The sequence below is a fragment of the Meriones unguiculatus genome, chromosome 8, assembly GCF_030254825.1.
Source record: "Meriones unguiculatus strain TT.TT164.6M chromosome 8, Bangor_MerUng_6.1, whole genome shotgun sequence".
NCBI classification, from domain to species: Eukaryota; Metazoa; Chordata; class Mammalia; order Rodentia; family Muridae; genus Meriones; species Meriones unguiculatus.
In genome coordinates, this window is record NC_083356.1 from 24499715 (window position 1) to 24521110 (window position 21396).

The 21396-nt window shown below is 52.3% G+C and overlaps 2 protein-coding genes across 5 annotated transcripts in view; one reads left to right on the top strand and one right to left on the bottom strand.

The window, feature by feature from the left end:
* Positions 1–14705, top strand: Cpsf1 (cleavage and polyadenylation specific factor 1). The gene is made up of 37 exons (XM_021658993.2): positions 1–258; positions 6643–6670; positions 6765–6898; positions 7030–7110; positions 7233–7384; positions 7480–7626; positions 7761–7900; positions 7979–8089; positions 8189–8282; positions 8388–8475; positions 8548–8670; positions 8784–8835; positions 8912–9006; positions 9073–9147; positions 9224–9304; positions 9379–9468; positions 9606–9716; positions 9799–9940; positions 10134–10312; positions 10392–10528; positions 10603–10777; positions 10851–11057; positions 11166–11255; positions 11347–11490; positions 11570–11722; positions 12424–12540; positions 12615–12705; positions 12787–12871; positions 12952–13093; positions 13172–13324; positions 13406–13582; positions 13657–13723; positions 13806–13853; positions 13937–14092; positions 14159–14288; positions 14362–14500; positions 14581–14705. The coding sequence occupies exons 1-37, from the start codon at positions 115–117 to the stop codon at positions 14626–14628; spliced, it is 4326 nt and encodes a 1441-aa protein (XP_021514668.1). The 5' UTR covers positions 1–114; the 3' UTR covers positions 14629–14705.
* The window catches only part of Adck5 (aarF domain containing kinase 5), a 15925-nt gene continuing 9225 nt past the window's right edge, over positions 14697–21396 (bottom strand). For 2 of the 4 annotated variants that reach the window (XM_060389204.1, XM_060389205.1), the window contains 11 exons: positions 17170–17245; positions 16853–17053; positions 16630–16770; positions 16438–16551; positions 16050–16343; positions 15891–15972; positions 15748–15826; positions 15568–15659; positions 15232–15484; positions 15045–15161; positions 14697–14964 (listed from right to left, as the gene is read on the bottom strand). In XM_060389204.1, coding sequence (XP_060245187.1) covers positions 14859–14964; positions 15045–15161; positions 15232–15484; positions 15568–15659; positions 15748–15826; positions 15891–15972; positions 16050–16343; positions 16438–16551; positions 16630–16770; positions 16853–17053; positions 17170–17245 — 1555 coding nt within the window. In that variant the 3' untranslated portion in view covers positions 14697–14858. The remainder of the gene's footprint in view (positions 14965–15044; positions 15162–15231; positions 15485–15567; positions 15660–15747; positions 15827–15890; positions 15973–16049; positions 16344–16437; positions 16552–16629; positions 16771–16852; positions 17054–17169; positions 17246–21396) is intronic. The other 2 variants (XM_021659121.2, XM_021659127.2) reach the window with 2 other exon arrangements.

Consider the following 21396-nt stretch of genomic DNA (forward strand, 5'->3'; position numbering starts at 1 on the left):
CGCAGGCGCAGAAACTCGGAACTTGGTGGCTTGGGTTTGTGCGCGCGGCCGGTCCGAGTCCGCTGCCGTCCCTGTCCCCTGAGTCGGCGGCTCCGGCGTGACAGTGGCGGCAACATGTACGCTGTGTACAAGCAGGCGCACCCGCCCACCGGGCTCGAGTTTGCCATGTACTGCAACTTCTTCAACAACAGTGAGCGCAACCTCGTGGTGGCTGGCACCTCGCAGCTCTATGTGTACCGCCTGAACCGCGACGCCGAGGTAGGCCGTGTCTCCTGAGCGGAGATGCCGAGGCCGTACCGCAGTCCCCTCGGCAGGTTTTCCCAGTTAGGGAGCCGAGCTATAACCAAGGTCTCTTGCCCCCAGGGCCATTTCTCCACTACCACGTTGTTTGGCCTCATCCTACCCGGCCGGGACGCCCCAGCCTGCGGTCTACTACTTGTTCTTTGGTATTTTCAGCAGATAGTTGCAGACCTTCCATGTGCTTAGCAGTAAGGACATGGCAGTGAGCCAGACTCCTGAGGGAGATGACCCTTCAGGAAACTGAATACACACAGACTGCCACAGTGTTCCGGGAGTAAGACCCAACGAAGGAGGCTGGGTGTTTGTAGACAGACAACCAGAGGTTTTCTGAGCAGGTTTGTTGGTGGGAGAACGTTTCTTTCTAAAGGAGCAAGGCTAGATGTTGCTGGGGACAAACTACTGACAGTAGATGTAGAGTGGAACACGCTCATCAAGGCATAAGAAATAGGGGTGTTTTTGTTGCTAGAGCGACAGCAAGTAGTTCAGGAAGCCTTTTGGCAAGAGGCAGTTTCTCTGGCCCCTGCTTAGTGCATGCCTTTAATCCCAGTCAGAAGCAGACAGATTTCTGGGTGTTCCAGAGTAAATTGGAACTAGGGACATAGCTAGGGCTACATATTGATACTGTCTAAAGCCAAACAAAAAGAAGCCAAAAAGACAGTTTCTTTCTTACCCCCCCCCCAAAAAAATTTAAAAATTAGACTTACTCATTTGAGGCTTGTGTTTGCTCTACGTGTATGTATGTCCATGGAGGTCAGCATTATGGATGGTTGTGCCAGCAAGTGGGTCCAAGAGCAACAAATGCTCTTGACGGCTGAGCCATCACTCCAGCCCTAAAGAAGCAGCTTCTTTTTTTTTTTTTTTTCATGTTTCTTTTTTTTAAAAAGATTTATTTATGAGTGGTCTATCTGCATGTACACATGCATGCCTGGAGAGATCCCACTATAGAAGTTTGTGAGCCACCATGTTGTTTCTGGTAATTGCTCTCAGGACCCCTGGAAGAGCAGACAGTACCTTTAACCACTGAGCCATCTCTCCAGCCCCAAGAGGCAGCTTCTTAGCCAAGAGGTAACAGATATCTCTGATGATAGGGGAGGTGTTCCAACTGTGGGTAGTATGAGCAGAGAGGGCCAAGAGTACATTTTCCAGCCAGCATTTTTTTTTAATATTTATTTATTATGTATACATTGTTCTGTCTGCATGTATACCAGAAGAGGACACCAGATCTCATTCTAGATGGTTGGGAGCCACCCTGTGCTCTCTGGGAATTGAACTCAGGACCTTTGGAAGAGCAGCCAGTGCTCTTAACAGATAAGCCATCCCTCCGGCCCTCCCATAGGGCGCCAGCAATCTTGAGGGTAGAAGAACATGTGTAATGCAGGGTATATTGTAGGCAGAACTTGTTTTGTCCAAAGCAGAAAGGTGTCAAGGAAGCGTTTCAAATAAGGACTGAGGACAATTCTAGAGCTCACTTCGGGGAGCCAAGTTGCTGGCTCCTAGCCCTGTGCAGAAGTGAATGCGGCATATTCCCTACTTTGCTGATAGAACCTGACAGGGTAATCAAAATAGAAGACCGGTGGGCTCTTTCTATGGGAGTTTGTAATTGATTGTCTTGGTTGTTTTTGTTTGTTTGATTTTTGTTTTTCAAGACTGGGTTTTTCTGTGTAATGGAGCCCTAGGCTGGCCTCACAGAGAACTGCTTGTCTCTGCCTCTGGGATTAAAGGCTTGTGCCACCATGTCCAGTCTGTGTCATTTAAAAGTATTCATTGAGGTTTTTATGTTTGGGGTTGTTGGGTTTTGTTTTGTTTTTTTTTTTTTCTCTCTTTTTCTTTCACTTTTTGGAAATGGAGACTTGTGTGATGCATACTGTCCTAGAACTCTCTTTGTAATCAAGACTGACCTTAAACTCATTGTTTCTGTCTCCACTTCCCAAGTGCTGGGATTATGGACATGCAGCCCACAGTTAGCAGCGCTCCCACATGGCTTAAAGTTTTGTCTGTGAAAACATTGAGGGGCTAAGGATGTAGCTTAGTGGTGGAGCACTTGCTTAACCTATGGAAAGCCCTGAATTCAGTTCTCATCACTGCAAAAACAAAAATGCAACTGGAATCTTTTTTCCCCTCCTCAGACATTTATTAGTGTCTGCTGTATGAGACCTTTGGAGAGAAGCCTGCTCTGTGGGGTGTGTATCCAGTGATTGACAGGCCACATACAGCCAAGCCAGTGAGATTCAGTGTCCCTGGGGCAGCAGAACTGGACAGGGAAGGCAGCAGGAAATCCCACCGCCATAGATGATGTGATTTAAATAGACAAGGAGGTATGGGAACATATGTGAAAGTTAGACAAAGTGGTTTCAAGCAAAGCTAAGTTTTGTGATAGAGGTTAAGGGAGACAGGGAGGAGGAAAAGAGCAGGTAGAGGTAACAGGGTGGGGCTTCATGCTGTCCTCTCCAAGTAGGGAGTTTTGGCAAAAAAATGATCTTGCCCAACAACTGTTTGAAAGTGGTCGAGGGAGGGCCGGACATGGTAGCGCACGCCTGTAATCCCAGCACTTGGGGAGGCAGAGGCAGGCAGATCTCTGTGACTTTGAAGCCAGCCTGGTCTACAAAGCCGAGTCCAGAATAGCTAAGGCAACGCAGAAAAACCCTGTCTCAAAAAAAGAAAAAAAAAATTAGCTGGAGAGGTGGCTCAGATGTTAAGAGAATAGTCCAAGGAGACTAGTCAGGAAGTGGCTTTAGCTATTAGGCAAGATGGTAGCCTGGACCAGTGTAGCTATGAAGTGATGGGGGCTGAACCACCTTATTTTTATTTTTAATTATTTTTAAAAAATTATTTATTATTTGTACAGTATCCTGCCTGTCAGAAGAGGGCACCAGATCTTATTATAGATGGTTGTGAGCCACATGGTGGTTGCTGGGAATTGAACTCAGGACCTCTGGAAGAGCAACCAGGGCTCTTAATCTCTGAGCCATCTCTCCCGCCCTATTTTTTAATTATTTGTATGTGTATTTTTGTGTGGCTATGTGGCTATGTGCACACAAGTCAGTTTCAGAGTGGGTAGAGGTGGGTTTTGAGAGGAACTCAGGGTGATGCTAAGAATCTGTCACTGTTGTGGGCAGCGGGTGTGGATTTGGTCTTTGCGGATATAGGGATGGTGTTGCTACTCCCTGAGGCGGAAAAGGCAGGAGGTGGTATGGGGGTGAGGTGGCCAAGAGTAGACAGCCACTCAAGAGTTGGAAAAACCATGGCGGTGGCGGGGGGGGGGGGACACTACGACACAGTGGAAGCGGACCCCATGGCTCTATGTTCTGTGTCTTAAGAGACTGTGACAAAGTGGTATGGGCAGGGTAGTGAGGATGGTTGAGTTCTGTGGCGAATTGGTAGCAGAGAATCAGGTAGCTGATTGGAAGAAGACCTGTCCAAAAGGCAGCAGAGAAATGGAGCAGAAACTGGTACAGAGCAAGGGTTTAACCATTTGTTGTAATTTTTACTTGTTAAATTATTATTTTTTAATAATTTATTTACTTTTTATTTTATTTATGAAGGTGTCAGACCCCTTGAAATTGGAAGTAAAGACAGTTGTGAGCTGCCATGTGGGTGCTGGAAATTGAACCTGGGTCTTTTGGAAGAGCAGACAGTGCTCTTAACTGCTGAGCCATCTTTCCAGCCCCCCCAAAACAACTTTTTTTTTTTTTCTTTTTTCTGAGACAAGGTCTTTCTATGTAGCCCTGGCTGTCCCGGACTCGCTCTATAGATCAGACTGGCCTCAAATTCATGGAGATGCTCCTGCCTCTGCCTCCCCAAGCGCCAGCATCACAGGCCTGCATCACCTCGCCCAGCTTGTTAAATTATTGTATTATTATTTTTGTGTGTATGAGTGTCTGCAGCACTTGTGATCACGTTTACAGATGGTTGTAAGCTGCTAAGTGGGTGCTGAGAACCGAATCTAGATCCTCTAGAAGAGCAGCCAGTGCTCTTTATTTAACTTCTGATCCATTATTCCAGTCCTTTTTTGAATGATCTATCTATCTATTTATTAAAGATTTATTTCTTAATATTACATATTGAGTGCTCTATTTACATGTATATCTGCATGACAGAAGAGGGCCCCAGATCTTACTATGGATGGTTGTGAGCCACCATGTGGTTTCTGGGAATTGAACTCAGGACCTCTGGAAGAGCGGACAGCGCTCTTAACCTCTGAGCCATCTCTCCAGCCCAATATATTTGTTTTTATTTTCTGTGCATTGGTGTTTTGCTTGTGTCATGCATGTCTGTATGAGGGTGTTGGATTCCCTGGAACTGGAGTTACTTTGGTTTGGTTTGTTCTTAGAGACAAGGTTTCCCTGTGTAGCCTTGGCTGTCTTGGAACGGCTCTGTAGATCAGGCTGCCCCTGTACTCAAGGAGATGACTCTGCTAGGATGGAAGATGTGTGCTACTGTGCCTGGCTGCAGTTACAGCTTTAAGCTGTATATGGGAGCTGGGAGTCGGACCTGGGTCCTCTGGAAGAATAGCCAGTGCTCCTAACTGCTTAGTCGTCTCTCCCGTCCCTTGTAGTTTTTGGTTTTTCAAAACAGGGTTTCTCTGTAACCCTGGCCGTCCTGGAACTAGCTCTGTAGACTAGGATAGCCTCAGTCTTACAGAGATCCATCTGCCTTTGCCTCACTGAGTGCTGGGATTAAAGGCTGTGCCACTATGGCTTGCTCAGTCCCTTGTATTTATCTTTAATTATCCTTTTGTGTGTTTGTGTGTGGGTATGTGTACACTAGTACAAGTGCCCACAGAGACCAGAGACATTGTATCTCCCTGGAGATGGAGTTATAGGTGGTTGTGAGCTGCCTAGAGTGAGTGCTAAGAGTGAAACTCAGGTAGAAAGCAAGTTTTTTTGGCTTTGTTTTCTTTGGTTTTTCAAGAGCCTGTCTGTCCTGGAACTCACTCTGTAGACCAGACTGACCTCAGACTCACAGAGATCTGCCTGTCCCTGCCTCTTGAATGCTAGGCCTGGCAAGAGCAAGGGTTTTAAAAATATATTATATATATGAGTGCTGTGCCTGCAAATACACCTGCAGACCAGAAGAGGGCATTTTATCACATTATAGATGGTTGTGAGCCACCATGTGATTTCTGAAATTGAACTCAGAACCTCTGGGAACAGCAGATAGTGCTCTTAACCCCTGAGCCATCTCTCCAGCCCTGAGCAAGGGTTTTAAAAATGAGGGAGAAAGCAGCATACCTGTGCACTGGAAATTAATGGGAGTGTTTGCATTTTTGATGTCTGTGGAACATTCTAAAGATAGATCCTTGAAGGAAAGGATGCAGCTGCAAATAGCAGTTCCTTGTTTTCTGGCCCCAGGAGGATAGTATGACCACTTCTTTCTTCCAGACTGAAGTGCAAGGAGGGCTCAATGTACTCACTGATTCGTAACAGGGTGCTGAGATAGATAGGCACAGTCCACCAAGACACACTGTGGGTCAGACTTGGAGAAACACAGAAGGAGCACGCCGGGCTGTTGTCTGTCAGTCGTTCTGTTCTATTCTTTGTGACTGTCCTGGCAGCTGGGTAGCTTAAGATTAGACAGGCATCTTTCTAGAACTTAGGTTTCTAGGAGACCAAGGCTGAAGATGCCAGGCACTATGAGAGGGGGACTCGGAGGACATGGTGTCCTTGCTCCCACAGCCCCCAGAACATTTAAAGGGAAATGTGTCCCTTTTGTTGTGGCTGTCTTGAGTCTCTTCCTGTGAATCTAGTAGAAAATGCAGCCATGTGTTTGGGGACACAATCCTGGCACAGCTGGCACCTGGAGTGGCCAGGAAACCTCAAGGCCTCATTTCTGTTTCATGGTTGTAACATAAACCATGAGGGGAGTCTTGCCATGTAACTCAGGAACTTAGAATCCTTCTAAGTAGTTGGCTAAGTAGTTGGCCTCCTGAGTAGTTGCGGCCAAAGGTATGTGCTACAATGTCTGTTACATCTTGGTCTCATATGTCTTTGCTATATATGCTGGACCTGGCGCTGAGCGGCTTGGTATCAGGTGTAAGCCTATGGGTCCACAGCTGAGCAGGTCTGAGAATGTAGAGAGAATGACTCTATACAGCATAGGAGTGGGCTTCTGGGAAAGCAGGGGTAGCTTTCCAGCGATGAGCCTGTGGAAAGGGGTAGGGATATGTAAGCATGAGTTTGCCCATGATCACCTAGTTTACAGGCTGACCTTGCAAAATAGGGCTTGCTGAAGGCAGGGGCCAACCCTGGGTGGACCTTCCTGCTCTTCAGATGGCTGTATCCATGGGTGAGATAGGGCTACCTGCTGTGTGGCTTCTTACTGCTACTTTTTTTTCTCTTCCAGGCTCTAAGCAAGAGTGAGGGAAGCACAGGTAAGTGTGGGCTAGCCGCTCTAGCTCTGCATCAGGATGGGATGGGTATTGGTTGCCTGGGGACAGGACCCAGCCCTATCTTTCTGATCTCCAGAGGGTAAGGCCCATCGAGAGAAACTAGAGCTGGTAGCCTCCTTCTCCTTTTTTGGCAATGTCATGTCCATGGCCAGCGTGCAGCTTGCAGGCGCCAAGCGTGATGCCTTGCTTCTCAGTTTCAAAGATGCTAAGGTGAGCGGTGTAAGCTGGGCAGGAGGTCCTGGGCACAATGGTATGTTTCAGGGAGCAGGGCAGGGCTGGGATCTGTCAGTGACATCAAGGTTGGTATTGAACGGGCTGTGTTTCTGACCTCCTGCCTCCAGCTGTCAGTAGTGGAGTATGACCCAGGCACCCATGACCTGAAGACCCTATCTCTACACTACTTTGAGGAGCCTGAACTTCGGGTAAGTCCAGCCCAGGGGTGCTGCAGGCTAAGCTTGGCAATTCCCTCGTCTACTTTCTTTCTGCTGCCCCAGTGCTTCCCTCAGATGCTCTGTAGCCCAGCTGATGTCCCCTCTACCCCCAGGATGGGTTTGTGCAGAATGTGCATACACCTCGTGTGCGGGTGGACCCTGACGGGCGCTGTGCAGCTATGCTCATCTATGGCACAAGGCTGGTAGTTCTGCCTTTCCGCAGAGAGAGCCTGGCTGAGGAGCATGAAGGGCTCATGGGTGAAGGGTGAGTACCAGGGGGGACGGCTGTGCCTTTGAGGGCCCAAGGGCCCTGAGGTTTTGCTCTGTCACCGCCTCCTGCTGACCATCTCTGGTCTATAGGCAGAGGTCCAGCTTCCTGCCCAGCTATATCATTGATGTGCGGGCTCTGGATGAGAAACTGCTCAACATCATCGACCTACAGTTCCTACATGGTTACTATGAGCCCACCCTGCTGATCCTGTTCGAGCCCAACCAGACTTGGCCAGGGTGAGGCTGGGCCCTCTGCTGTGGGCCCCCAGGTGTCTTGCTCAGGCAGGGCTATGTATAGGGGGTTGGGGTGACTGGGTCACTGTCCTTGGGAGCAGTGTGACTACCTCTGGATGACCTACCTGCTGCTCTAGGCGGGTGGCTGTGAGGCAGGACACGTGCTCCATTGTGGCTATCTCGCTGAACATCACACAGAAAGTCCATCCGGTCATCTGGTCCCTCACCAGCTTGCCTTTTGACTGTACCCAGGCCCTGGCTGTGCCCAAGCCCATAGGTAAGGGTATGGTTGTACTGAATGGCAATGGGGGCAGGGGGCAGCAGTGAGCTGCTTAACAGTGGTGTCTGCCTCCAGGTGGAGTAGTGATCTTCGCTGTCAATTCACTGTTGTATCTGAACCAGAGTGTTCCCCCATATGGTGTGGCTCTCAATAGTCTCACCACAGGCACCACTGCTTTCCCACTGCGTGAGTAGGGTGCACTTCGGGCAAAGGGGGATGTGCCTAGCACAGGGTGGGCTATGGTCAGGGCAAGGCATTTAGTGTGCATGATTATGCACCCCATAGGTACCCAAGAGGGTGTACGGATCACCCTGGACTGTGCACAGGCAGCCTTTATCTCTTACGACAAGATGGTCATCTCCCTCAAGGGTGGTGAGATGTGAGTCCGCAGCTCATGAGCCCTGCCCTCTGAGATACACACATCTTCTGCCTTCCCGGTGCCTCTATGTCCCTTATCCACTCAGTGCCTCAACCCTACCCACAGTTACGTGCTGACCCTCATCACTGATGGCATGCGTAGTGTCCGAGCGTTTCACTTCGACAAGGCAGCTGCTAGTGTCCTTACTACCAGTGTGAGTAGGAACAGAGTTGGGAGTGTCCTGGGTTTGGATCTGGTTGTATTCTTATTCACACCTCTCCCTCAGATGGTTACAATGGAGCCTGGATACCTGTTCCTAGGCTCTCGCCTGGGCAACTCCCTCCTCCTCAAGTACACGGAGAAGCTGCAGGAGCCCCCAGCCAGCTCTGTTCGTGAGGCCGCTGACAAGGTGAGTGCCCACAATGTGGAGTCCCTGGTCCTGTTCTGCCATGACCTTCATGGCAGGGACCCTCATGTGTGGGACAGCCTCAGGACTGCTCACTTATTTTTCCTGCCTCATAGGAAGAGCCTCCCTCTAAGAAGAAGCGAGTGGACCCTACAGTGGGCTGGACAGGTGAGCAGTTGGGCTAGAATGGGCAGGGGAAGGCCAGGGTCCATGGTTGGATTCAGTTGAACTCTGTCTGCTGTAGGAGGCAAGACGGTGCCACAGGACGAGGTGGATGAGATTGAAGTATATGGCAGTGAGGCGCAGTCAGGCACACAGCTGGCTACTTACTCTTTTGAGGTGAGACTGGGGAAGACCGTGGATATCCACCCCCTTCACCCTGCCTGACCATTGCTGTGCCCACAGGTGTGTGACAGCATGCTCAACATTGGACCCTGTGCTAACGCTGCTGTGGGCGAGCCTGCCTTCCTCTCCGAAGAGGTACTCAAGGGGCTGGGACTGTAGGTATGGAGCCTAGAGGTTGACTGGGAAGCTGTGTCCTTATCCCACTCTGTAGTTTCAGAACAGTCCTGAGCCAGACCTGGAGATCGTGGTTTGTTCCGGCTATGGGAAAAACGGGGCTCTGTCAGTGTTGCAGGTATGTGGAGGCAGGAATGGCGGAGGAGGACTTGGTTGGACTGAGCCCTCACTCCCACCCCATCTCTATTCTAGAAGAGTATCCGGCCCCAGGTGGTGACAACCTTTGAACTTCCTGGCTGCTATGATATGTGGACAGTCATTGCTCCTGTGCGGAAAGACGAGGTAGATGAGACTGGGTTGAGAAGGAGACCCGTGAGGGGCAGGGAATTGTGCATGTAGCACCTGGGGACACTGGGGCCCAGGTGGTCACACTACCCTTGCCAGACTGTGGCCCTACCCTGCTCCCCTTGCCCTCACAGGAAGAAACACCCAAAGCGGAGAGCGCAGAGCAGGAGCCTAGTGCCCCCAAAGCAGAGGAGGATGGGCGAAGACATGGGTTCCTTATTCTTAGCCGGGAAGACTCAACCATGGTAACAAAAAAAAAAAAAGTAGAGTCTGGGCCTGGGAACGGGGTCCCCTAGGGAAGAGCAGCACTCACCACTGTCACTCTAGATCCTACAGACTGGCCAGGAAATCATGGAGCTGGACACCAGTGGGTTTGCCACACAGGGCCCCACTGTCTTTGCTGGAAACATTGGGGACAATCGCTATATTGTCCAAGTCTCACCGCTGGGCATTCGTCTATTGGAAGGCGGTAGGTAGGCGGGCAGGTCTGTGTGGACGGGTCAGTGCTTAGGAGTGGGAACAAAGGCAGCCGCGCTGAGGTGCTGCTGTGTATACACCCACCTCCATGGTGCCGTTCTCTCATGGCACCAGTGGGTGGGGCCTATCCTGCGGGGTGGTATGTATGTGCTTGCCATCTCACCCCGACCACCTTGTATCCACAGTGAATCAATTGCATTTCATCCCTGTGGACCTGGGTGCCCCCATCGTGCAGTGTGCTGTGGCTGATCCCTATGTGGTCATCATGAGTGCTGAGGGCCACGTTACCATGTTTCTACTCAAGAGTGACTCATACGGTGGCCGTCACCACCGCCTGGCACTACACAAGCCTCCACTGCATCATGTAGGCCCCCTACCCTTGATGCCCGTCTTCCCACTGCCTACCCCCTGCCTTTGTCTGAACCCTATCCCACTTCTTACAGCAATCAAAGGTGATTGCACTCTGCCTGTACCGTGACGTCAGTGGCATGTTCACCACTGAGAGCCGCCTGGGCGGGGCCCGTGATGAACTAGGGGGCCGAAGTGGCTCAGAGGTTGAAGGCCTGGGCTCGGAAACGAGGTACGTAGGGACTGATATGTGAGGGGCCAGGGTCCCTGGGGCAGGCAGTGATGCATCTGTCTCTTGGTTCCCAGCCCCACAGTGGACGATGAGGAAGAGATGCTCTATGGGGATTCTGGCTCCCTCTTCAGTCCCAGCAAAGAGGAGGCCCGCAGGAGCAACCAGCCCCCAGCTGACCGTGACCCTGCACCCTTCAGGGTGGACCCCACCCACTGGTGCCTCCTGGTTCGGGAGAATGGCACCATGGAGGTGGGTGCATCACACAGCAGTAGCACAGCACAGCAGCCTTGGTTCCCACTCCTAACCACCGTCCTCTCTCCAGATCTACCAGCTCCCAGACTGGCGGCTGGTGTTCCTGGTCAAGAACTTCCCTGTGGGACAGCGGGTCCTGGTGGACAGTTCCTTTGGACAGCCCACGACACAAGGTGAAGTCCGAAAGGAGGAGGCCACACGCCAGGGGGAGCTGCCTTTGGTCAAGGAGGTGTTGCTGGTCGCTCTGGGAAGCCGGCAGAGCAGGCCCTACCTGCTGGTAAATGCCTTCCTGCCACCTGCCTCCCAAGGCCCTGCCCCATCCTCAGGCCCTTCTGCTGTTGCCCCCTACCATACCCGCACTCACCTTCCCTGCTTGGAACCCCAGGTGCACGTGGACCAGGAGCTGCTCATCTACGAAGCCTTCCCCCATGACTCTCAGCTCGGCCAGGGAAATCTCAAAGTCCGCTTCAAGAAGGTGCCAGTGGCTACATCCTGCTGGGGCATGGGGTGGAAGGCTAGGCCAGCAGGGTGTAAAGGACCTAGCACTTAACTATGGCTTCCGTCAGGTCCCCCACAACATCAACTTCCGTGAAAAGAAGCCAAAGCCATCTAAGAAGAAGGCAGAAGGTAGCAGCACTGAGGAGGGATCTGGCGTCCGGGGTCGCGTAGCGCGTTTCAGATACTTCGAGGATATTTATGGCTATTCTGGGGTATGTAAGTGGCCTGGAAGGGTCCTGGACTTGAGGGTAGGGCCTCATTCACAATGCACTCAAAAGTGCCCATCTCCAGGTTTTCATCTGTGGACCCTCACCTCACTGGCTCCTAGTGACTGGCCGAGGAGCTCTGCGTCTGCACCCCATGGGCATCGATGGCCCCATTGACTCCTTTGCTCCATTCCACAATGTGAACTGCCCCCGTGGCTTCCTGTACTTTAACAGACAGGTAGGAAGGAAGGCTTAACCTGGTTTCCTCCAGTGCCGCTGATACTGCCCTAGGCCAGACCAGCTGTAGAACAGCTGTAGTGGAGACTGGCAGGGTCAAGGAACTCAACTCTAGGCTTATCCTGGGAAGACTGAGAATGGGATAGTTGGGGTGTGGAGGGGTGACCGGTGAGGATCCAGCCTGGAGTTCACTGCTCTGCTATAGCCTCAGATTTTGTTCCAGAGCCAGGCTGCGCTGGCTCTGCCTTTGCTCTGCTCTTAGCCACTGTATAGCTTTGTGATAGGCACATGCCTCTTAGCCTTTAACATCTGTGCCATTCAGGTGACAGCAGTGACTAAGACCCTGAGGAGGCAGGTGCTCTCCAGGACTGTTAGTAAAGGGTTGCCTGGGTCACTGACACTGGCTTCTTTGCCTATTTAAGTGGTGGAGTTACTATTGTGTTTGGTCCCTGGGGTTCTCTGCCAGCTGCCTCCAAGTGCCCTCTGGCTCTGGCCTTCCTGTGCCCTGCACTGTGTCCCCCAAAATGAAGTGAGCCTAGACAGTCAGGCTGCCAAAGCTTTAGCCTCTCCAGGCAGTGCTCAACACAGCAGACCTGATGTCCCACCGCCACACCGCCAGAGAACATATTGGAGGCCTAGGTTCATTGGCCCTATCCATGTGCACCCAGGCCAAACGGACTCTTCTGCCCACTGCACCCCTAGGGCGAGCTGAGAATCAGTGTCCTGCCTGCCTACCTGTCCTATGATGCCCCGTGGCCCGTCAGGAAGATCCCGTTGCGATGCACAGCCCACTATGTGGCCTACCATGTAGAGTCCAAGGTCTGTCCCCCTCCAGATCCCCCAGGCCCCGTCTGAGCCTGGCCTCTGGTATGTGACACCTGCTAACACCACAGGTGTATGCTGTGGCCACCAGCACCAACACTCCTTGCACTCGGATCCCACGCATGACTGGTGAAGAAAAGGAGTTTGAGGCCATCGAGAGAGGTATGTGGCACTTGAGGGTAGGGTGGGCAGAGGTTGGCTACACTTTGTCTGCAAAGTGACTGACTGTCCTTGCTCTTGCAGATGACAGGTACATCCACCCCCAGCAAGAAGCCTTCTCCATCCAGCTCATTTCCCCAGTCAGCTGGGAGGCCATTCCCAATGCCAGGTGAGGCTGCATCTACCAGGGGCTGCTCTTGGCTGGCAGCTTGGAGGCGGGAAGTGCTGACACAGCCTGGCTTCATGCAGGATCGAGCTAGAGGAATGGGAGCATGTCACGTGCATGAAGACAGTGTCACTGCGCAGTGAGGAGACCGTGTCAGGCCTAAAGGGCTATGTGGCTGCTGGGACCTGCCTCATGCAGGGGGAGGAGGTCACGTGCCGTGGGCGGGTAAGGGCCTTTGGGTGGGGGGCAGGTAGCCCCCAGTAAACCATTCTGCCATCTCCATTCATTCCCTTGATCTTCCAGATCCTGATCATGGATGTGATTGAAGTGGTACCTGAGCCTGGGCAGCCCCTGACTAAGAACAAGTTCAAGGTCCTGTATGAGAAGGAGCAGAAGGGGCCTGTGACTGCGCTGTGCCACTGCAATGGCCACCTGGTGTCAGCCATTGGTCAAAAAGTGTGTTCTTCTTGCCCTCCCCTCCTGTAGCAGCTGTTGTGCCTGCAGCAGCTGCTCTGCTCACCCTCTCCTGCCCTTCAGATCTTCCTGTGGAGCCTAAGAGCCAGCGAGCTGACGGGCATGGCCTTCATCGACACCCAGCTGTACATCCACCAGATGATCAGTGTCAAGAACTTCATCCTGGCTGCAGACGTCATGAAGAGCATCTCACTGCTGCGTTACCAGGAGGAGAGCAAGACGCTGAGCCTGGTGTCCCGGGTACTCATAGGGCCAGGTGTGCAGGTGGGCACCTGTCCGAGGCCTGCTCTCACACTGTCCTTGCCCTTTCACAGGATGCCAAGCCTTTGGAGGTATACAGTGTGGACTTCATGGTGGACAATGCCCAGCTGGGCTTCTTGGGTGAGTATGTGGGTCCTTAGGAGACTACACTAGTGGGGTGTGGGTAGCTGAGGCTAACTGTGTGTCTCTCTCTGTTCATCAGTGTCTGACCGAGACCGCAATCTTATGGTGTATATGTATCTGCCAGAAGGTGAGTGGTTGGTTCCTCTCCGGCTTCTTCTGGGGCTGGGTATCAGGCAGTGGGCAGGTCATGACCGGAGTTCCTATGCCCAGCCAAAGAAAGTTTTGGGGGCATGCGCCTGCTGCGCCGAGCGGATTTCCATGTGGGTGCCCACGTGAACACGTTCTGGAGGACCCCGTGCCGAGGTGCTGCTGAGGGGCCCAGCAAGAAGTCGGTCATGTGGGAAAACAAGCATATCACATGGTTTGGTGAGTGCCAGGGCAGGGGTGTCTAGGGATGGGAGCGTCAGCCTCACTCACACAGCATCCCCTCAGCAACCCTGGATGGTGGCATTGGACTCTTGCTGCCCATGCAAGAGAAGACGTACCGACGGCTGCTGATGCTGCAGAATGCACTGACAACGATGCTGCCCCACCATGCTGGCCTCAACCCCCGAGCCTTCCGGTGAGTGTGAGACCCTTCCTTGGTCTCTCCCTGCACTCCGGATGTGCTCTGACCCCTTCTGTCTACCACTCAGAATGTTGCATGTAGACCGGCGCATCCTGCAAAACGCTGTGCGCAATGTCCTTGATGGGGAGCTGCTAAACCGCTACCTGTACCTTAGCACCATGGAGCGCAGTGAGCTGGCCAAGAAGATAGGTACCACGCCCGACATTGTGAGTACCGCCTCTCGCCCTTGCCCATCTGCATCATGTGCCCTGCCCACCCACACCCTTACCTTTCCATCATCCCACAGATCCTGGATGACTTGCTGGAGACAGACCGTGTCACAGCTCACTTCTAGCCCTTTGATGCCACCCTGCTGTTGAACACGTCCCTCTGCCCATTTTGTATAAAACACAAAGAAAACGCTTTCTTTCAGAGGAGTGTGTGGTCATTATGTTTAAGAGCCCCATAGTGGACCTCCCATTCCAGGCTCCAGGTTGTAAGAAGTCTGCCCTGGGCCTGCTCAGGTGCCCATGCTGGAAACTCTGCTGGCCCCTGGCAGCCTTGCAGTCAGTCCGGCTCAGGGAACTACATCTCCAGGTACTGGTAGACCTCCTTAGCCTTGGGGGCAAAGCCCAGGCGGACCAGAGCACGCAACAGGAGGGCAGTGAGTCGCATTATTAGGGTCTCCAGCCTGGGGGCAGGTCAAAAGGTCATAAGTTGGTGGGGAGCAGATCCTGGCCAGCCACCCACTCAGCCCACATGTTCACCCACCTCAGGGCCATCTCAAACTTGAATGTCTCCCAGATGACCTTGATGTGTCGCAGGAGGCTGCTGCTGTAGATGCCACGGTATGCTGCACCCACCAGGCGGCTCCAACCCCTGACAGCGCTGCAGCAGATACACACGTCAGCCTGCTAACCTGCTACAGCGCTTCCAGGCTTCCCCTTGGCTCACCAACCTCTTGGCCATAAGGAAGTAGCGGTCCACAGGGGTGCCCAGGGAAGAGTTGATCGAGCGCACCGTGTTGATGTTTCGCAGCACGAGCAGCATGGACCGTGGCAGTGCCTTGAGCACTTCCATTATGCCCTCAAAGTGTTCACGGGCCATGTCCTGCATGTACGCCGTTTCCTCCCGGCTTAACAGGTGGGAGCTCCACAGCTGGCCCAGGTGCACAGGTCGCTGCATAAGCATCTCAGAGAACAGCATGTAGTCTGGAGAAGGCGGGAGTTCCGGGGTTGGTGCACGGTGGCAGGCCTCTGCCTGTTCCACCCTGGCAAACACCTACTCTTCTTACCTTGTACCCCAAGTGCAGCCGCATGCATCTTCATTGCAGCATTGTCCCTCAGGATGATGGCCCGCCACAGCTGGCAAAGGGAGGATCGGTCCCTGCAGGAAGGCCTAGCTGTGAGCTCTAAGCTGCAGGAAGAGGGGCCCAAATGAGGCCCGCTCCCCCCCGTGCCTGGCCCCAGCTTACTTCTCATCCAGGAACTGGTAGAGCCCATGGTCCAGGAGTACCAGCTCTGCTTTTCCATCTGGACCTTTCCGCACCAGAACTAGGAACAGAGCATGTCAGCTCAAGCCACCCCTCTGCAATCCCACCCTGGGGGTCTTTCCTACCATTGCCAGGGTGGGGGTCAGAGTGAATGAAGCCAGTGTAGAAGATCTGTTCAGCAAAAGCCTGGATCAGCTTCTTTGCTACCTAGGGGGCACACAGGAAATACATGTCAGCAACCTTTGCTCGGCATCCACTGTCCTGCCCCAGCACATGGTACTCACATCCTGCACTGCCAGCCCCCGACTCTTGATGGCCTCCACGTCATTCACCTTACAGCCATCACAGAAGTCAGCTGTCAGTACCCGCTGGGAAGAGAGCAAGAGGCTGAGTGAGCTCAGCAGGGCCTGTGTGGCCCCGCCCCCAGGGAAAACTGCCCAGCCCACCTTGCTGGACTTGTCCCAATACACCCGAGGGACAACAATATAGTGGAAGTGCTTTAGCTCCTGAGCACAGCGCTCAGCATTCCGGCCCTCATTCTCGAAGTCAAGCTCCTGGGCCAGGGTCCCCTTCAGGTCCTAGAGGTTCCATATGGGCAGACAAGAGCCAGTCAGGTCCATGGTTAGCATTCACCCCTGGCTGCCATCCCCATCTGCTATGGCAGGGCACTACCTGCAGGACCCAACTGAAGCCGAAGCTGGGGTGCATGAACTCCACGAGCTGCAGCAGGAGTTCCAGCGTGTGCACATCCCCGTCAAAGCGGTCTCGTAGGTCAATGTACTGTACCTGCAGTAGGCCAGGGCAAACTGAAACCCAGGGTCACCACTGACCCGGGATCCATCTAGTGTGCAGCAGCATAGATACCTTCACAGCCACATCAGTGCCATCGTGTAGCTTGGCACGGTGCACCTGAGCCAGGCTTGCAGCAGCCACCGGCTGGTACTCAAACTCCTGGAAGAGTTCACTAGGCAGCACACGGAAGTCTTCAAGGAACAACTCGTCCACCTGGCAAGAATGTGTATGTGGAGCCACTGCCAGGACCGCCGAGACGGCCCCCTCTCTCTGCCTTCCCGTCAGTGGCGCTCACCTCCCTGAAGCCCCGAGTAAGGGCCTTGTCCTCCAGCACACGCAGTGTCTGGATGTACTCGGGTGGCAGCAGGTGGTTGAAGGAGCACAGCCCTTGGCCCAGTTTCACATAGAGGCCTCCATTGCGAATGGCTCCTGCCACCAGGGCGTCAGCCGCACGCTGGTGACATGCAGACATCATCTTCTCATACTCCGGGCTGTTCTGACCACAGGCATAGAGGAGAAGCTGGGGACAGGTTGCCAATCCTTGGTCCCCTCAGAACCCACCACCTCCAGCATTTCCGCTCCCTGCCATGTGCTCAGGATATGAGGACAAACCTCGTCCACTCCTCGCAGGACAACATTTGTGCACCACCAGTAGTCCAGGGAGATGAACAGACCAATCTTCAGAGACCTGTAGGCAGAGTGGCTTAAGCCCCAGGCGGGCTGAGGAGTGTGTTGGTTCTTGTGGGTCCCTCTGCCCTAAGTCCAAAGTCTGGCCTCGCCCACCAGACCCTATGCCCAAGGTGAGGCTGGGCTGAGATTCAGCCTCTGGTAACATGGGGCCTTGTGGGCTCAAGGGGTACCACCCTCCTCTTCAAGCCAGTATCTTGCAGGTGCTGAATGCCACTGGGGAGAGGGGTGAGCAGGGGAGCAGTGATGGGCATGGCAGCATCATGGCCCCCAAGGAGGTCACTGGCAAAAGGGAAGAAGAAAAAGTATTTAGGAACCAGAGAAGGGCTGGTAAGACGGCTCAACTGCCACCAAGCCTGTTGACCGGAATTCAGTCTCTAGGACCACATGGTGAATCAACTCCCCAAATTTGTCATCTGACCTCCACATGTATACCATGGTGCATTCTCACACATATACAATAAATAAATGTTACAAATTCAGAAAAAGCCAGAGAAGCTGGATTACCCGCTACTCTGTGGACTAAGAGGATCCCAGTTTCTTCCCATGCTGTAGACCAGGATGAGCCTTGCTCTGGAGGACTCAGGGCTCTAGCTGAGGGGCTCTTACTATTCATGGTGGGAGAACACAAAGCCAAGTCCCTTGGGTAACGTCAGTAGGGTCGCACTTCTGGCTGTTCCACTACAGGAAAGCTCAGAACTAAAAAGGTGGCAGGTCTCTGACCTAACATACCAATCCTTCTGGGATTCCTCTTCCCAGAAAGAAGTCAGCCCATGCCTGGAACCTGCTAAACTTCACAAACTCGGTCTTCCCACTCAGCCCAGTGGTACAGAGAAGGCAAGCAGGAACCTGGACTGCAGAGCTGCTACTGACAGTGAGTGCAGAAGCCAGGGTTGCTCTGGGCCCCTCCCACTCTAGGGAACTCCCCCAGAGTGCAAGCAGTGTAGACCTAAGGCTTTCAGTGCTTCAAGATAAGGACAGTGACTACACCCGCAGCAGCTGAGGGCTAGGAATGCCAGAAACACAGGGAAGACAAGATAGGGAATGTCTCCTTGAATGCACGTCTCTGCTCTCCAAGGCTGGACACTAGCACGTCATGTGAAGCATGCGCACGTACAGCACAGCACAGCTCACACAGGCCCAGTTCTCATCTCCACTGCAAGGCACTAGCTCCTAAGAGAAAGGCTGATTCTGAAGCTGGGCAGGGAAGGGTCAAAAATGCCCCCCCAAAAGGCATTAAAGGTCATGGAAAGGCTAATGGTGAAATCTGGGCATAAACATATGTAATGAAGCAGAAGTGAAAAAGCTTAGAATGGACAAAAAAACAAACAAACAAACAAAAAAAACACATGTTGAAGGGACTCTGGTAAGCCAAATCTGGAACAGTCTTGGTAAAGAAAATAAAAATAAAAATACAGGTAAGACAAATAAAATAGGTATGTTAGTCCAGACTGGTGTGAATAAACTGATAATTTGTAAATGGTAGAAGGGAAACTTTTTTTTTTTAAGGTTTATTTACTTGTATGAATGCTCTGTCTAAAAGTTAGTGGAGGACATCAGACCCCATTACAGCCATTGTGGGTGCTGGGAATTGAACTCTGGACCTCTGGAAAAACAGCCAGTGCTCTTAACGACTGAGCCATTTCTCCAGCTCCAAAGGAAAACTTTACAGGAAGCGGCTGAACAGTTAATGTTGAATGACTGAATTAGAGAAGCCACCATCAATAATTCGCCCACAAGGAATCCATGGACGCCCAGAGTGAGCAGGATGATGAGGCCCCTCAGACAACATCACAAAGGACTGTGTTAAACACTGAGGCGACAAACAAGTAAGGGATTTAGCGTGCTGGCGAAAGCATTAATCCCAGCCCTGGGGAGGTAGGCGCATCTCCGTGTAGTTAAGGCCAGCTTGGTCTACAGAGGGAGCTCTGGCACAGCCAAGGCTACTTAAAGAAACCCTGTCTGGCATGGGGGCTGGGAGAGGGAACAAAACAGCAACAATTACTGGATTTAAGGAAGAAACTGAAGTCACGTGCCTTTAGGCTGGACACACAAGAGTCTAAATCTACTTCTGTGCTGTTCCAGCCAGAAGAGCGTATCTACAGTACGGAGCTGGACTTGACTGGAGGACACATGGAAAAGCCCATCCCAAGGAAAGCTGGACAGTACCTATTCCAGCCTCCCGCCCCACAAGCCCAGGGGTACCTGTGCCCCTCTGCCTCTGCAGTGCACATGGTCCAGGAGCAGTGTCCTCCAACAAAACCATTCACCCAACAGGCAGCTGTTCAAGAGGCCCTTGCCTCTGGCCCAGGGACCACAAGGAAGGCAGAAGCAAGGGGATCTCTGTCCTTGTTTACATAAAGTATGCTCCAAGGCATGGAAATGGGATAATGGAGCTTAGTCAAAGATATTTAAGATAAAAATGTTTTTGTTATTCTTCCAGCTTTTCTGATACTTCATTTGTTTGTTTTGAGATTACTTTTTTTTTCTATACAGCCCTGGTTGGTCAGAAGCTCACTAGACCAGGCTGGCATCAAACACAATAGAGCCGACTGCTCTGCCTCATAAAGGCTGAGATTAAAGGCCTGAACCACCACACTCGGCCATTTTCAGATAATCTGAAATAACGTCAAAACAGAAAAGGAAGTAGAGCCCGTTGGCAGGGTACCTCAAATTCCCTGTACTCAGCTGGGGGGGGGAGGTGGCGGCACACGCCTTTACTCCTAGCACTTGGGAGGCAGAGGCAGGCGATCTCTGTGAGTTCAAGGCCAGACTGGTCCACACAGAGAGTCCAAGACAGCCGAGGCTACACAGGGAAACCCTGTCTCAAAAACCAAACTAACAGCAACAATAAAAATCCCAGGTACTCAGGACACGGAAGTAGGAGGACCACACTATCAATAAGCAATTTAGCCGTACCCTGTCTCAAAGGTTTAAAAAACTGGGTGTAGTGGTGCAAGCCTTTAATCCCAGCACCTGGGAGGGCAGAGGTAAATCTGAGGCCAGCCTAATCTATTTAACAAATTCCAGGCCTGTGAACGCTACATAGTATAAACTTGTCTCAAAAACGAAGAAGGCTAAGAGCAAGGCTCTGCAGCAGCGAAAATGCCTGCCCCAAGCAGTCTGAAGGCCCAGTACTTCCAACCAGCCCTTCTGTTCCTCTGCCTTCTGGCGCCCTGACCTTCTATGTCAGAATGCTTTGTTCAAGGTGAATTGACCTGACTTATTCCCCAGCTCGCTCTTCCCTCAAGTTCCTCCCTCCCTATGTTTTGTGTGGCCCTAGAGCCAGCTGGAGAGGCTCCCCTGGGGTTTGGGGTTTTTGACCTGGTCTCTAAAAGGCTTCCAGATGAAGACAACCTGCAGAACCAGGAAGATCAACGTTTGAGTGTGACCCCAGGACCTGGCCAAGGCCCAACTTGGCCCCTAACAGTGAACTGTGAAGCCTGCCTCCCATTAGTCACAGAGGGCCACATGAAGAGCTGCCAGGGATCTCCAAGGTCCCTACACAGTGCAGGGCCAGCAGCAGAATTAAGAGTAAGGACAGGAGGCTCTGTCCATAGTGGTCCCAGGGCTGTGAGAACTCAGGGCCTACAGAACACAGGAGGTATTTGTTCAGCCTGTCAATAGGGATGCCTCAGAGCTCCAGGCAAAGCCAGCCAGAAGAGCAGGTGCGAAGGGCCTCAAGATTAGAATTAGGTCTCCAACCACAGACATGCCTATGGGATAACTGGATTAAATCTCAGTGATTTTTTTGTTTTGTTTTGTTTTGTTTTCTGAGAGAGGGTTTCTCTGTGTAGCCTTGGCTATCCTGGACTTGCTTTGTAGACCTGGCTGACCTCAAACTCACATTCATCCACCTCCCTCTGGCTCCTTCAGTCCTGGGATTAAAGGCGTGCGCCACCCGGCTTCAGTGATATTTCTTTTTTTTTTTTAATAATTTATTTAATTTTTATTTTATGTGCATTAGTGTGAAGGTGTCAGATCCCTTGGAATTGCTGTTACAGACAGTTGTGAGCTGCCATGTGGGTGCTGGGAATTGAACCCGGGTCCTTTGGAAGAGCAGAGAGCACTCTTAACCACTGAGCCATCTCTCCAGCCCCTCAGTGATGTTTCTTATGAAATGCCCAAGGACCCTGGGATTTAAGCCTTCCC

Coding starts and splice junctions, on each gene's coding strand:
- Cpsf1 (XM_021658993.2), top strand. CDS start 115: ATGTACGCTGTGTACAAGCAGGCGCACCCGCCCACCGGGCTCGAGTTT. Junction 8,836..8,911: donor CCCTACAGTGGGCTGGACAG/GTGAGCAGTTGG, acceptor TGTCTGCTGTAG/GAGGCAAGACGGTGCCACAG. Junction 10,313..10,391: donor ACAAGCCTCCACTGCATCAT/GTAGGCCCCCTA, acceptor CACTTCTTACAG/CAATCAAAGGTGATTGCACT.